General features: G+C 35.9%; 1 protein-coding gene and 2 pseudogenes across 1 annotated transcript; all 3 read left to right on the forward strand.

The window, feature by feature from the left end:
* Positions 1-2797: 2797 nt before the first annotated feature.
* Positions 2798-4470, forward strand: LOC125858427 (premnaspirodiene oxygenase-like; annotated as a pseudogene).
* A 749-nt stretch (positions 4471-5219) lies between these two features.
* LOC125858430 (probable F-box protein At1g65740) lies at positions 5220-6610 on the forward strand (annotated as a pseudogene).
* Positions 6611-15124: 8514 nt separating this feature from the next.
* LOC125857783 (premnaspirodiene oxygenase-like) lies at positions 15125-16006 on the forward strand. The gene has a single exon (XM_049537425.1). It carries the CDS (start codon positions 15125-15127, stop codon positions 16004-16006), a length of 882 nt encoding a protein of 293 aa, XP_049393382.1.
* Positions 16007-17849: the final 1843 nt, after the last annotated feature.

Raw genomic sequence — 17849 nt, forward strand, 5'->3', positions numbered from 1 at the left:
CTAAATTTAGCAATCTTTAACTTAAATAAATCATTATGTAAAAAAATTAACCAAAAAAATACAACATTTTTAAAAATAAAATAAATTAAACGTATTCCACAAAAATTTTAAGTACTATTTTATCAAAAAAAAAATTAAAAGTAGAAAAGTAACAGTGATGAAAACGAAAATACAAATTATATTATATAGAAAAGATACCCTATCAAAATAAATTTGTCAAACCAACATATAACTACATAACATATTCAATATAGTCTCAAAATATTAAACCAAAGAAGAAGTAAACCTTGTTTTAATGTCTCTTCCATTTTTTATATATGTTCAACTCAATTTATTGTGTAAATATATTTTCTCTCTCTTGTTAGTGGTTGCTAGCATTCTAGATTTAAAGTAGATAAATGACCCACTTATTCATGTGTCAAAAAGTTAATGGAGCCTCACCCAACTTTTGTTGGTTGTACCTCTATCATGTTAAAATTTTTCCAATAGGGACCACTATGATTGATTATCAATCGCTACTTATTTTAATTTTTAACTTGTCAAAATTTGATTTAATTTGTGTAATTAACCAATCAGAAAATGATATGCGCTATATAAAAGTCAGTTTTGTGGTCTCTTCCACACAAATAATCAATCATAACGGTCCCTATTGAATGTGTAGATATATGTTCATTGAGAAAAGGATTAAACTGGTATTTAATGTATGGGTAATGTTTTATTTTGAAGTTCAACATAATTTACTTGATTGAAATGGTCTTTAATGTATAACGATGATCCTTAAAATGGTCACTTGATTGAAATAGTCCTTAATGTATAACAATGGTCCTTAAAATGGCCACTTGATTGAAATGGTCCTTAATGGATCTAATTTAATTATGGATAAAAAAAATCCTAATAACTGAGTCTGCTAAATTTTAAGAGTAATTTTCCTAGATAGTCACCATATTTTTGAGAAATTACCAAGTAATATCACTTATGTTTGTTTTAGAACTACAATATTGTAACGATCGGATTCCGTCATTATAGAGAAGCCAACGGAGGAAAATTTGAGACCGAAAAACTTTTTTGTAGTATTTGGATTTTCTCAACCTAGTCCAGATTTGGTCGAAATTGAAGTCTTTAAGGTGTAGGGAAATCTGGTAACGATCGAGGGATTTATTTATAATTCTGGTTATACGAGTGGTTAGATAACTCGTAAAGGAATCCGTACGACTTTACAAAATTGAATTCGGGCGAGTAGAACTCTTGAAATCGATCTTAGCGTAAATGGTATTTTCTGAGCGTCGTGAGTTAGAGGTGTGTTGTGAAATGAGGATTTTGGAATTATTAAAATAGCTCACTATTTCGTGCAAGCCGCTTTGGCGCTGGATTTTGTCGTTGTAGCAGGGTGAGGGCCGCTTTGGCGAGCCAAACGTGATTTAAAGTCGTAAATAAACCCCTAAACAACCTCATTCTGCACTTTTCGATTTTTAGAGCTAAGGAACAAACCCTAGGTGACTCTTAACAATTTTTCACCATTCTTGAGGCTAAATGTAAGCTTTTCACTCCCCAAATTCGTTTTTCGATCAGTAGAACGTAATATAATGGGTAATTAATGATGGGGGAGGGTTTTTGATCTAGATTCTATGGTGGAAAAAGCCCTAGTTGGATATTTGGGATCATGGGTATGATCTAGGGTTGTTAGAATTGTTAGTAATCCGAGTAATTAGTGATTATTTATTGATTTCCATGTTATTATGATTATTTGTAGACCAAGAACAATCAAAATGAATTCGGAAAGGGAAGGATCAAGTTTCTTAAGGTTTCAAGCTTGTTTCGAGGTAGGTGATGGTTGTGATTCTATGATTGTGTGATATATGTTTATTCTTACTTCATTATGATACATGTATGTATATAAATGTTGCATTATTGATCACACATGTTGTAAATGAGATAGATGAATGATGGTTACCATGAAATCATGACTTAATTGTATGATCTTGAGGATATACTTGTGATTGTGATTGTGGTGTGTTGAATGGATCGGTTGCCACGTCCCGACATAACTAACTTGGATCGGTTGTCACGTTTCGGCATAATTATGGGATCGGTTTCCATGTTCCGGCATAATCATTAGACCGGGTACCACGTTCTGGTATGCTAACTGTTTGGGTTTGGGTTCCATGAGAGGACCAATGACTTGTCATAATTGTGTATCTTGAGAAATGTTCGTTGTTCATTGTTCGTAAATGTTGATGATATTGTATATGTTCGATATATGCATGTGATTATATTGTTGTATTGACTTGCTTATGTTACACTTAGTGGGATAGCTGCGTGATCCTACCAGAACACTGTGGTTATGTACTGATACTGCACTTGCTCTTATTTTTGTTGAGTACAAGGCATCTTCCAGCGGCTACTGACAGTCCTCACTTAGAAGATCAGTGATCGTGTTCGAATTAAAGGGTGAGTCATTTCTTTCGGGCTGCCATGAGTTCTCCTTTCGTCTATGTCCACACTTTCAGACTTAGACATTTCTATTAGTTATTAGTACATTAGTTTGGGGTTGTATCTCTTCTTGTTTAGACTTGTTGAACTTTAGATATTTTGGTACATTGACTTTCAGGTTCTAGGTTATTTCTTCCGCATTGTTTAGTTCGTTGTTAGACTTTTGTTGGAGTTTATGGACTCCCTATTTCTTTTCTTAGTATTTAACTTGCTTTCGTAACTTAAATGCCGTAGTTTTGGTTTAGTTGCTTGGTTTGTGTTGTAGTAGTGATTCTCATTCATCCTGTTTTGCTTAGTTATTGAGCTTATGGAGTTGCTATTCACCATCACTTCACTCTTGTTATTCCTTTCTCTCATCCTTCTTTTATGGAAGCAATCAAAAACCTTGAACAAAAAATTGCCTCCAGGGCCATGGAGGCTACCTTTTATTGGGAACTTGCACCAGTTAATGAATGGTCGCCTTCCACATCATACTTTTAGAGATCTATCGCAAAATTATGGACCGATCTTTCATTTACGTCTTGGAGAAGTATCACACATTGTTGTATCTTCACCTGATATAGCAAAGGAAATCATGAAAATTCAAGATCTGAATTTTGCTACTAGGCCTCAATTAATGGTTGGAGAAATCATTATGTACAATTATTCCGACATCGGAACATGTCCATATGGTGATTACTGGAGAAGCATGCGCAAAGTGTGCATCCTGGAACTTCTTAGCACAAAAATGGTCAAATCATTTGATTCAATTCGACAAGCAGAGATGTCAAGTCTTATTTCATCCATTAATTCTATGCCGGACTCGTTGATCAACTTGTCAGACAAGATTTTTTGGTTTACAGGTTCTGTAACTTGTAGATCTGCTTTTGGAAAAATAATCAATGGTCAAGATAAGTTGATAATGTTGATAAAGGATATCACATTATTAGCTGGCGCAACTGAATTGGCTGATTTATTTCCATCTCGAAAATGGCTTCACCAGATTTATGGATTGAAGTCAAAAATATTGAAGGTTCACAAAGAAGCAGATGTAATTTTGGAGAATATCATTAATGAACATCAGAAAAATCGAGCAAATGGTAAGAAGGGCAATAGTGAGTATGGAGGGGAAGATTTAGTCGATGTTCTACTGCGAGTCATGGAGAGTGGCGAATTGGGAACTCCCATCACAAATAATAATATCAAAGCAGTTATATTTGTAAGTTTAGTTTCATATAAAATATCTCATTCTCTCTCTCTCTCTCTCTCTTTAGTAGTATATTGAAATGTTAAAAATTAGGTATATCTGAATATTTTTAGTTACATGCAGGACATGTTCGTAGCCGGAGCTGAGACATCATCTGCGATTATTATTTGGGCATTGGCAGAGATGATAAGAAATCCAAGAATAATGGCTAAAGCACAATTTGAAGTTAGACAAGTCCTTAAGGGAAAGACAATATTTGAGGATACTGATCTTGAAGAGTTGAAGTACTTAAAATTAGTGATTAAGGAAACGCTAAGGTTGCATCCTCCACTTCCTTTATTATTGCCAAGGGAATGTAGAGCAGAAACAAGAATCGGAGAATACACAATACCTATCAAGACCAGAGTTTTAATCAATGCATGGGCAATCGGAAGAGATCCTGAATATTGGCATAATCCTAAAAGCTTTATTCCTGAGAGATTTGATAATAGTTCAATTGATTTTTGAGGAAATCATTTTGAATTCATTCCCTTTGGTGCAGGAAGAAGAATGTGTCCAGGGTGGTTATTCGGCTTAATGAACGTAGAACATCCTTTAGCTCAGTTGCTTTATCATTTCAATTGGAAGACTCCTTACGAAGGCCCTCTAGAGAGTTTTGATATGACGGAAACAGATGGAGTAACTGCAACAAGAAAGGATGATCTTTGTTTAATTGCTACTCCTTTTGATTAAACTTAAGAACTTTGTTTTAAACAAATAAATAAATAAATAATTGTGCATTGCAACTGGTTTATGAGCGTACTGATTAATAAAAAGAGTATTTATTTTACTGTAACTTGTCCTCATATCTTTACATGATATAGCTATCTGTATCTTACATTTGAGTAGACTGATACCTCAAAGCAGAAAAAAATTAGCAATATTTGTGTTCAACGTCATACCATTTAACTTCTTTTATTATATTAGGTTATCAACAACCCAAATCGATAATTTGGTTATTAGGATTTGAACTATTGATTTAACGGTTCAGGATTGGGCTATTGACTCAGGTTTCAGTTTAGTTCATTTCTCATTCTCACCTTAGTACCTCACGATTTCTCTCAGTATAGGAACTCTATACTGCTTCATTGCTGTTGTTTTACTCAGTTACTTTGATTTTATTCGTAAAATCTAATTTGTATTGAGGAGTTACTTTGATTGCTATAATCTGCACAAGAATCAATTACTAGCTGTTGATAATTAAGCTGATGGAACGACCAAATAAATTACCTAGTTATAACATATAAAGGTGTTCTAAATGTTAATATTCTCTCAAAAAAATTTACCATATTATTCTGTAATAAGTTAAATTTTGATATTGTCAATAATTTAATTAATATTTACAATTATATTAACACAATACATGATGAATGTATAACTTGTCTCGAGAAAGGATTTGCAGCTAGCCTCAAAAAGCAATAGTAATAGTAATACCAAAACTAATAACAAAAGCTAGGTCACGTGAAATAAGATTCCACTCTGTTCACCAAATCTACAGATTTTGGAAGGGTTGAGATAGATTTGTCCATGGCGCAAAAGATGCGTGATTGGTCGGAAGTTCCACTTGATCTGTTGGTTTCGATAGGTAGATGTTTGAATCTGATTGAAGACTATCAAAATTTTGGGTGTCTGCAAATCCTGGCACTCTGTGGCCACCAAGACCAATTTTAACAATGACCAGCTTGGCTGATGCTAGCGGAGGAAGAGGGAAATTCCTTTCGCAAATTCTTCAGCCTCTATAATGGCATGATTTTGAACAAGAGGATTCCCAAAGCCAGCAGAAAACGATGTTTGGAGTCTATGGGTTGGCTTATCATGGTAGGAGAAGAGGGTGAAATTAGTCTGCTACATCCCTTCTCTGATGTTCACATTGAATTGCCCCATCAAAATACCACAGTAGAGTACACCAATCATCAGATTAACCCACTGCCTTGCTTTATTAGCAAGACAGTTTTGTCAGCTAGTCCTTCTCACACATCCGACTACCTTCTCATGGTCATTTGACGGAAACTTCAGGTTTCTCAGTTTTTGGAGACCTGGAGATATTAGATGGACTAGAGTTACATGGGAAGGAAACAATCACAGGTGTTTTGCTGATTTGACATATGTTAATGGCCAAATTTATGCCGTTGGTTATTCGGGCAATCTCCTAGTTTGTAATGTTGCTGATGTTGTTAGCCCTAAACTCACTAAATGTCATCATATCATACCACCTGAACCTGATGAACATATTCGAGAGCAGTTATACATCCTAGAATCACTAGGATCATTATTTGTAATTGTGCGATATGGTGTTCAACTTAGGCTAGTCCAAGATGATTGTGACAGGATTCCATTAACGCTCATTCCAGAAGATGATCGGGACGTGGCACAAGATATTTTTGAGTTTTCCAGGTTGATTTAGCTGCTGTCAAAATGACGGAAACCAAGGAATTAGGGGACGCAGCTTTTTTTCTACGTGCTAATGCTTCTCTTTCAGTCCAAGCTTCTCGATATCCAGGAATCAAGCCCAATCATATTTATTTTACAGATGATTTTGTTGAAACATACATGTCCTATGTAGAAGGAGGAGGCTTGGACATGGGGGTGTTCAACTTAGCAAATGGCAGCATCCAGCCGCATTACAATGGTGTTTCCCTCAGTCGTTTTTGTCCTCCAACTTGGGTAACGCCAACTCTGTATTGAGTCATACATATTATTTATTCTGTTTGTTAGGTTACTTTTTATTTATGGGACTCGGGTTGAGTGTTGGCGTGCTTAATGCGTGAAAATACAACTAGTTATTACTATAGAAGAGGTCGTAGAGCATATTCAGGAGGAAGTTGTTATATGTGGTCTTTGTTTTCTCATCTCTGTTCTTCTATATTCTCGTCCTTTATGGAGTATATTTCTATTGTTTCCTATGCAGATCATTTTTCACTTAATAATTTAGTGAGTTGGTCTTAATAAAATCAGTTGGTTACTATTCGTGAACATTGCGCATTCTGGAGATGTTATTACTCTGACCTGGTTTCATTAGCAGATGTCATGATCTTTTTGTGAACAGTTTCTGCTTATACTCTCACGTTGGAGCACCGTTACAGCTTTTCTCCTTGTTGATTTTAAAAAGCATTTACACAATTAGAATTATGATAAGCTAGCAGTCAAATATGGTTTATAAATGGCCCTCCACAATTCACATAATCCTTATTACCTGGAAAACTGCTGGAAGCAAAATCGACATTGCCAGGAACTGAACTACTGAAAAATATTTTGAGTGACATTGAATTCTACAAAGATTGGAGAACTCAAATTTAGTAACTACCCTCTTAGCTTGTCCTTGTTATCCAAAACATTTAGCAACCTTGAGATACTCCATTTTCTTCATGTATAGTATCTCTGCAACTCTAACTAATACCACACATCGCTGATTTTGTGTATCAAAATAAAAAAAATCTTCCCTAAGCTATTTGTAGTAGAAGATTCTTTTCAAGGAAATAGACATATAAACAGTCTTATAAACATTGGACTGAAGAAGGTGCTCGTACCCATTCCTGAGCTTCGTAGTTCGTAGTACTTTAACATGAAAAAGCAACAAATAATTTTATAACTTGCTCCTTTCTAGATACTATTTTGAGGAAGCAAACATCTCCAATAACGTATAACAATTTGCTTCACTTGGTCCGAGCTTACTATCAGAGAATTGCATGTTGCTGAATTCTCTATTTTGTTAAGTCTAGTTCTCCATCTCTGTTATGCAAGTCATGTTGGGAAAACACGGACAAACACAAAAATATATATAGTAAAAGTAATGGAAATAAGAAAAGAAAATAATGACACCACGAATTTTACGTGGAAACCCTTCTAAATAAGGGAAAAACCAAGGGTCAAGAGGAGCAACTGATATCACTATAGTAAGGAATTTTACACTGTGTAGTCACGAATACAATACTCAAAGTGACTACTATACACTCAAAAGGAATAACACTCTTTTGATTTTCACCTTACTAAAATATCGCTCACACTCTATTTTTCTTCACAGACTATTTTCTTATATAGTCTATGGAAACCTCACAGCTCTCTTAATATTTTTACTCTCTCTGTGAATTGGTGTATCAAATGAGGAGCTGAAGAGCTCCTTTTATAGATGCAATTGCATTGCACTATTCAAAACTCAAGCCACTGAAAGTTTGCATTGCTGCAAACTTTGTTGACAAAGGAAAAAAGTTTGCAGCTATTGTTGACAAAAAAAATTTAGCTGTGTTTTACAACAATTGCAGCCGCAATTATTGACCCAAAAAATTTATGGGATGGACCCCACAAATCTCCCCCTCCAGTCCCATTCACTGGAAGGAGGTATCTTCATATTCTTTAGAGGGAGCACATACCCACAAGTTCTTTGCATAACTCGAACTTGTCTTTCGGTATCGTCTTGGTCAACATATTTGCAGGATTTTCACTTGTGTGGATCTTTTTGACGTGGAATGATTCACTCACCACTTCCTCACGAATCCAATGATATCTGACATCGAGGTGTTTTGTTCTTGCATGGTACATGGAGTTCTTGCTCAAGTTTATTGCACTCTAGCTGTCACAATAGACAATATACTCTATCTGATGCAAACCAAGCTCTTGAAGAAATCGCTTGAGCCATATCATTTCCTTGCCGGCTTCAGTAGCCGCAATATACTCAGCTTCAGTTGTAGATAGTGCAACACACTTTTGCAACTTCGACTGCCATGATATAGCTCCCCCTGAAAAAGTAAACAAATATCCAGTAGTGGAATTTTTGTTATCAAGATCACTTGCCATATCAGCATCTGTATAGCCCTTCAAGATTGGATCTGATGTTCCAAAACACAAGCATTCATCTGAGCTTCCTCTAAGATACCTGAGTATCCACTTCACAGCTTCCCAATGCTCTTTTCCCGGATTGTCGAGAAATCTGCTGACAACACCAACTGCGTGAGCAATATCAGGTCTAGTGCATACCATTGCATACATTAGACTTCCGACAACGGAGGAATATGGAACTTTGGCCATGCTCTTTTTTTTCTCCCTAACTGTAGGACACATCTTCTTGCTCAACTTCATATGACCAGCAAGAGGTGTACTAACAGGCTTAGCATTTTTCATATTGAAGCGCTCTAGTACACGTTCAATGTACTTCTTCTGTGACAAATAAATCTTCCTTTCATCTCTGAGACGAGTAATTCTCATGCCCAAAATTTGTTTGGCATGACCCAAGTCTTTCATAGCAAAAGACTTACGCAAGTCTTTCTTCAACTCGTCAATCTTGGAAGTATTCTTGCCCACAATCAACATATCATCCACATATAATAAGAGGATGATAAAATCATTGTCAGAAAATTTTTGTACAAATACAAAATGATCTGAAGAAGTCTTCTTATAGTCTTGCTCCCCCATAACAGATTCAAACTTTTTGTACCACTGTCTGGGAGCTTGCTTTAAGCCATAAAGACTCTTTTTGAGTTTGCACACAAAATTTTCTTTACCTTCTACTTTGAAGCCCTCAGGTTGTTCTATATAAATCTCTTCTTCTAGGTCACCGTGAAGGAAAGTCGTCTTCACATCCATCTGTTCAATCTCTAAATTAAGACTAGCAGCCAAACCCAGAACTGTGCGAATCGAGGACATTTTGACAACAGGAGAAAATATTTCATCAAAGTCAATGCCCTTCCTTTGACCAAATCCCTTAACAACCAATCTAGCTTTGTACCTGGGCTTCAAGTTGTGATCTTCAACTTTAACTTTGAACACCCACTTGTTCTTCAAAGCTCTCATTCCCTTGGGCAATTTTACCAACTCATAAGTGTGGTTCTCATGCAGAGACTTCATCTCATCTTACATGGCTTCAATCCATTGATTCTTGTGCTCATCTTCTATGGCCTCCTCATAACATTCAGGTTCTCCCCCATCAGTGAGTAATACATACTCATTGGGTGAATAACGAGAGGAAGGAACCCACTGCCTTGTGGACCTCCTGAGCGGAATATTTGATTCGTCCACAACTTCATGAGCAGAAGGATCATCAATAACAATATCATTGTTATTATCAATATCAACATGTTGATTCGATACATGATTATGGGCATTACCGTGATCATCAAGCCCAATAACATCATGCATATTTGTGTGAGGAACTTCATCTAGATGAACTATGCCATCAAAACTTGAAGATTCTAGCTTCTCCGCTTTGTCAATATCTTCAACTGTTTGATTCTCCATGAAAATAATATCACGGCTTCTCACAAGTTTCTTCTCAATTGGATCATATAGCCTGTAACCAAATTCATCAAGGTCATATCCAACAAAGATGCACTGTCTTGTCTTGGCATCTAACTTTGACCTCTCATCTTTGGGCACATGTACAAAAGTTTTGCAACCAAATACTTTCAAATGGTCATAAGAAACATCATTTCCATACCAAACACTATTTGGTACATCACTTTGCAAAGCAACAGCAGGAGATAGATTAATAACATGTGCAGCGGTCAATAAAGCCTCACCCCAAAATGAGCTCGGCAATTTTGCTTCAGAAAGCAAACATCTAACTCTTTCCATCAAGGTCCTGTTCATCCTCTCAGCCAAACCATTTAGCTGAGGAGTCTTCGGAGGAGTCTTCTGGTGTCTAATGCCTTGATGCTTGCAGTATTCGTCAAATGGTCCACAATATTCACCACCATTATCAGTACGAATACATTTCAATTTCTTTCCAGTTTCTCTTTCAACTGAAGCCTGAAACTGCTTGAAGACACCTAATACTTGGTCTTTAGTCTTCAAGACATAGAACCAAAGTTTTCTCGAGCAGTCGTCAATAAAAGTGACAAAGTAGAATGCACCACCCAATGTCTTTGTCTTCATTGGACCGCATAAATCAGAGTGCACCAATTCAAGCAACTCTGTCTTTCTTGAAGGGGGGTAGGACTTAAAAGAAACTTTATTTTGTTTACCAGCCAAACAGTGCTCACACTTTTCTAATTTAGCACTTTTGAAATTTAACAATAATTTCTTTTTGGCTAGAACATTAAGTCCTTTCTCGCTGATGTGGCTAAGCCTCTTGTGCCATAACGTTGAAGAGTTATCGCTCTCAACTGCATTCACCATATCAACACAAACAGAGGCCGTAGTCCAGTATAGACCACTACATTTGTTACCACGAGCCACAACCAAGGAACCCTTAATGAGTTTTCATTTTCCATCACTATTGGTACTAACATATCCTTCATCATTCAAAACACCAACAGAAATCAGGTGCAGACGAACATCAGGAGCATGTTTCACATTGTTCAAAACTAGTTTAGTTCCAACACTAGTTTTCAAACAAATTGTACCAATACCAACCACCTTTGAAATAGTCTCATTACCCATACTCAAGGTTCCAAAATCACCAGGAGTATAAGAAGAGAAAAATTCCTTCCTTGATGTCACGTGAGATGCGGCACCAGTGTCCACAACCCAGCTTGACTCATCACAAGAAATATTTATCATATCCGCATCAAGGACAGTAACAAGATCTTCGGTGGTGACGGTGGCTAGGCAATTGTCATTGCCATCTTCTTTAGTTTCCTCTTTGTTTTTGTTCCCCCTCTTCAACTTCCTGCAGAACTTCTTTGTGTGCCCTTTCATGCCACAATGATAGCACTCAATATTCTTAAGTCTGTCTCTGGATTTTCTCCTATTTTGTTCTCTATTTTGAGAACCACGAGTTTTGTTTCTCTCCCTGGAGCCAGTTATCAACACATCCGACGAAGAAGAACTTTGAGATTTTCTTCTCATCTCTTCGTTCAAGACACTACTCTTGGCAGAATCCATTGAGATCACACCATCCGGAGCAGAATTTGACAATGAAGTTCTAAATGTTTCCCAAGAGTCTGGTAGGGAACCAAGTAGAAGCAAGCCTTGAATTTCTTCATCAAATTTAATGCCCATAGCAGATAACTGGTTCATGATCCCCTGAAAATTATTCAGATGGTCTGTCATCGGAGAACCATCATGATATTTTAAACTCAACATCTGCTTTATTAAGAACATTTTATTGTTGCCAGTTTTCCGAGCATACAAACTTTCAAGATGCTCTCATAGGGTTCGAGCATGTGTCTCCCCAGAAATATGGTTCAACACATTATCGTCAACCCATTGCCTAATGAAACCACAAACCTGTCTATGCAACAAATTCCACTCTTCATCTGTTTTATTATCAGGCTTTACAGTGGTAAAGACTAGTTGATAAAAATTCTTAACATAAAGCAGATCTTCCATTTTTCCCTTCCAAATGGCATAATTAACACCATTTAAAGTAACCATTCTACTTGTGTTGGCTTCCATTGTTTATCCCCAAAAAATATAGATATTGCAAACTAAAGTAAATCTTTTCTGATATGGAAGTTCAGACTGTGCTGCAACCACAGAGCATACTCAGATAAAACCTTGGCTCTGATACCAGTTTGTTGGGAAAACACGGACAAACACAAAAATATATATGGTAAAAGTAATGGAAATAAGAAAAGAAAATAATGACACCACGAATTTTACGTGGAAACCCTTCTAAATAAGGGAAAAACCACGGGTCAAGAGGAGCAACTGATATCACTATAGTAAGGAATTTTACACTGTGTAGTCACGAATACAATACTCAAAGTGACTACTATACACTCAAAAGGAATAACACTCTTTTGATTTTCACCTTACTAAAATATCGCCCACACTCTATTTTTCTTCACAGACTATTTTCTTATATAGTCTATGAAAACCTCACAGCTCTCTTAATATTTTTACTCTCTCTGTGAATTGGTGTATCAAATGAGGAGCTGAAGAGCTCCTTTTATAGATGCAATTGCATTGCACTATTCAAAACTCAAGTCACTGAAAGTTTGCATTGTTGCAAACTTTGTTGACAAAGGAAAAAAGTTTGCAGCTATTGTTGACAAAAAAAATTTAGCTGTGTTTTACAACAATTGCAGCCGCAATTGTTGACCCAAAAAATTTATGGGATGGACCCCACAAGTCATACCAAGAGGGCCTGAGATTTAAAACATCAAGTACATTATTTGAATCAAACATAGACATATATAAAAGATGTAAGATGTTAACTTATGTAGCTTAACCGATAAAATTTCAGAAAAATCGTGCAAGCCACATAATTGGCTCAAATACATACATTTAGAAAGGTACTTATCAACAGACCATCAGTTAGTTCTAAAGTTCAAAAGACCGTTAGAAGATATTATTATTGATTCTTAACAAATTGGCTAAAGATGAACCACTTCAACAAAAATGTTGTATTTTCTTTGTCAGATACCTCCTCAAAAACCATCAATGGACCAAAGTTTAGAAACGTCTCCTCTGTTTCTTCTTCATTTATCTAATGGTGGGCTTTGAAAGGCACAAACGGTTTTCTTTGACCCGTTTGTGCCTTTCGAAGCCCATCAAATTACATTAATCCTTAGCATTTTCCCACTTTGAATCTTAAGCCTTTTCTGAGTGCTTATATGCACTATCCCTTTTTTGGCCTGACTTTCTTGAGCTCATTAAAGATGTGTCAATAACTTACTCCACATATTCCAGGGATTTTGAAGTTTATCAAATCTAACTGGTGGGTCTTGGCCTGTGAAGGATAAATGATCAATAAACTCATAACTTTATACTACAATCAATTCCTGGTAAATGGAAAGGCAATTGCGGGAAGACAACTAAAGTAGACAAAGTAAATGATCAAGTTGCATTGATTCATGGCTGCACCCTTTCAACTCCTTGATCAATTGCATTACTGTAGCCTTCCAAACCCTTGGAATTACTCCCATCTTCTCTTAATCAAACCATTGATGGAAACATCTATTCTTTCTTAAAATTACATTCTTCAAGGAGGTTGTCAATGGTGTAGAAGAACCTATTCAAAGATTTTGAATAAGTACCTGCCTTCTTGAAAACTTTAGCTGCAAATAGGAACTGTGGAGTTCACTGGATTACTAATCAAATTAACAATAGCCGCAATTCCTTCACAGAGAGTTCTCACAATTCCAGCATTAATCTTAAAAATATCATCTCTTGTCATTCATGATTTTCTTGGTTCTCTTTTCTGCAAAAAGAAATACTAATCAATTTTATGTCAATAGGTTACTAAAATTCCTGAGTGGTCTACTCAGCAAAGTGTACATCCTATTGTCTCTAGAATTTATCACACATGCGATTATACCTAATGATATTGTCATGAAACAAAGGGAATAATACCCAATGTAGCTCCTTTTACTAACAGAGAGCAAGGAAAAGACCAGCCATTCAAAAAATAGCTAGGGAAGTATCCAATACTATTTGCAAGGCAAACTTGTGTTTGTAAACCCAGCAATTATCTAATCACATTATCTGTAGTCAACATCAACTCCCATCGAGTGAGTATCCATAGAGTAGGACAATTATGCATGTCCCGTAATTTGTTGCAGCATACCACAATATCTATTTATGAAATAGTTAGCTAAACAATAAAATACAAGTTACACCCTACCTTGTTAGAACCAACGAAAGCAAGGAAAAATGTATACATTTTCAGCCTTTTTGGGATCCTCATATACATTGTCACGGTCTCCCTCATTATAAGCATGTAGATCAAAAGCTTTTGTAGCTAGCTTTCTCAACCACAATCGAATGTCAATCGTTGTTTTTGTCTAATATCCTAGAATTGGGACATCATAGACAACAACAACTACACTTTCTCCTCTAACATATCCCTTCATCCCATCACCTCCTTCAGTGACCTCCTATGTTGCTTGGGCTTTTCAAACATGACAGCAGATGGGTATATATTTTTGGAATTAAGTAGTGTAGTTTTTTGATAATCAGACACAGACACTGCATAAGCTAGGTGGGGGTTCGGTCGAACCCAGTAGCTTTTTCATAAGCTTTGTATTTGTACTAAATAAATAAATAAATATTTATATTAACTTGTGAACTCCTAACAAAACAAATTGACGGTTTAGTGGTAAGGAAGGGATCATAGAAATGCTCTTCACGCTAGAGTTGTGGGTTCGAACTCCCCCTCTCTTTTTTAAAAGAGAATTTAGAACCCCTTAATCCTGGATCCGCCCCTATATTCATTGAGAAAATGATTAAAATGGTCTATGGTCTTTAAAATGATCCTTAATGTATAACAATGGTCCTTAAAATGGTCCTTAATCTATTTCGTAATAGTATAGGATCTAATTTAATTATGGATACAAAAATCCTCATAAATATCCTAATAATTGAGTCTGCTTAATTTTAACTCGTCTAAATTTAACTCATTTTGCTGGCACAGCCAATGATCTTGACAATTTGTACGGCATAAATCATCGATATAATCCATTGAATATGTAGATATTTATCTATTGAGTGTCTAATTTCTCATCCACCTGGTTTTGCTTTATTGTTGAGCTTATGGAGTTGCTATTCATCTTCACTTCACTTGTGTTATTCCTTTCTTTCATCCTTCTTTTAAGGAAGCAATCAAAAATCTTCAACAAAAAATTGCCTCCAGGGCCATGGAAGTTACCTTTTATTGGAAACTTGCACCAGTTAATGAATGGCCGCCTTCCACATTATACTTTCAGAGATTTATCGCGAAAATATGGCCCCATTTTTCATTTACGTCTTGGAGAAGTATCACACGTTGTTGTATCTTCACCTGATACAGTAAAAGAAATAATGAAAATTCAAGACCTTCATTTTTCTACTAGGCCTCAATTATTGTTCGGTGAAATTATTATGTATAGTCACTCGGACATTGGAACATGTCCATATGGTGATTACTGGAGAAACATGCGCAAAGTGTGCATCCTGGAACTTCTTAGCACAAAGATTTTTAGTTACATGCAGGACATGTTCATAGCCGGAGCTGAGACGTCATCTGCAATTATCATTTGGGCATTGGCAGAGATGATAAGAGATCCAAGAACAATGGCTAAAGCACAATTTGAAGTTAGACAAGTCCTTAAGGGAAAGACAATATTTGAGGATACTGATCTTGAAGAGTTGAAGTACTTAAAATTAGTGATTAAGGAAATGTTAAGGTTGCATCCTCCATTTCCTTTATTATTGCCAAGGGAATGTAGAGAAGAAACAAGAATCGGAGGATACACAATACCTGTCAAAACCAGAGTTCTAATTAACGCATGGGCAATTGGGAGAGATCCTGAATATTGGCATAATCCTGAAAGCTTTATTCCTGAGAGATTTGACAATAATCATATTGATTTTCGAGGAAATCATTTCCCTTTGGTGCAGGAAGAAGAATGTGTCCAGGGTAGTTATTCGGCTTAATGAACGTAGAACATCCTTTAGCTCAGTTGCTTTATCATTTCGATTGGAAGACTCCTTATGAAGGCCCTCCAGAGAGTTTTGATATGACGGAAACAGATGGAGTAACTGCAATAAGAAAGGATGATCTCTGTTTAATTGCTACTACATTTGATCTATAAACTTAAGAACTTTGTTTCAAATAAATAAATAATTGTGCATTTACTGGTTGCTACTCCTTTTGATTAAACTAATAACTGTTCTGTTTTCTTCCAAATCTAATCTATGGTACACACGATAAATTTGAAAAATGAGAAAGAAGAAAGGATTTACGAGCTTATTAGTGCACAAGCCGTAATAAATAACGATTTTGAGTTAATATAGAGAGCCCAAAAAGATTTGGGTGTTGTTATGATAAAAGATTTTGGTTCTTCGCTGCAGCTGTAAAAGTCAGTATTGCCATTTATAAGGTCTCAGAAATTGTTTTCTCACTGACAAGAATTTAATTCCTTTAATCTAAGCTGGTGCATCTTTCTTTTTTTTTTTGTGTGTGTAGTGCATACCTCTCATAACAATCACTTATGTATGTATTAGCTCAACTACTATATTATATTACAATCCATCTAGCTCTCTTATTGCATATTTCATGATTCAATGAAATTTAGTTTCTCTCCTTTTGATATTTATTTAAATGCTCTTCGGATTGGTTTAGGATTGAGGTGAGTGGATTTATTTGATTAATTGTGTTGGTTTTGAGACTGTTATGCAACTAATTTTACACCATCTACTACCTTTTGTTACACTCCTTAACTTTGTAGGCGTTAACCTAACCATCATACAATCATCTAGTTTCTTTCCAAAATTAAGTTTTCTGTATGCATTTACAGTTTTGGTACCTTTTCACACACCTGATGGCACTACATTCAATCAACAGGATCAAGTTCCAACTTTTAAATCCACAGAAGTAATTGGAGTTATCAGAGGAAGTGAGAAGCCAAGTATATTTGTTCCTATTCAAATCGCAACTCCTCTATTCTAAAATTATAAATAGGGGTCCTCATAATTCAAAGAAGGGACCGAAAATTCTAAACAAGAAGCTAGAGAAAACCCGTGGTACAAACGCCATAAAATTCTCTATAAGCTACAAGTATTCAAGTTCAAGAACGATCAAGACCATCAGATTCAAGAACAAGCTCGAAGCCCTTGAATTCAAGTAAAAAGTTAAGATCAAGATAAAGTTCAAGTTCAAGTTCATCGAAGATTCAAGAATAAGCTTTAAAGACTTTGAATCCAAGATCAAGTTCAAGACAAATTCAAGATTAAGCTCAAGAGTACTTGAATTTATATTTGAAAAGACGAATTCAGAGGAATCATAGAGATTCTAACACTAGCACTTTAAAATAATAAATACAATTGTTGCGATATTTTTCCGTTCTTGATTATTGTTTTCTCGACGCGAATTTTATTGTCTACATATACGTAGCCCTAAACTGGACCTCTGGGATAGAATGACATTGGGGTTAGCAAAGTGGGTTCATCTATTGTAGCCCATATTAATGAAGAGGAACTTTCACATATAGCCACTCAAAAATAGTTTAATTACTCTCCATAGCTATAGTTTGATAATTACAATTCGTAGCTACATGTTATAGAGAGGAGAGAGGCAAGCGAGACTGGGAGAGAGAGGAGAGAGGCGAGAGAGAGGGGGCAAAGAGTGGGAGAAAGGTGAATTGTATATGTATATCGGTTAGATAATTGTATATTATACATATGTATTTGTATAAATGGCGAGTGAGATTGGGAGAGGGAGGAAAGAGGCGAGCGAGAGAAGGAAGAGAGTGAGAAAGAGGTGAATTATATATGTATA

This window comes from Solanum stenotomum, chromosome 3 (assembly GCF_019186545.1).
Source record: "Solanum stenotomum isolate F172 chromosome 3, ASM1918654v1, whole genome shotgun sequence".
Lineage (NCBI taxonomy): Eukaryota > Viridiplantae > Streptophyta > Magnoliopsida > Solanales > Solanaceae > Solanum > Solanum stenotomum.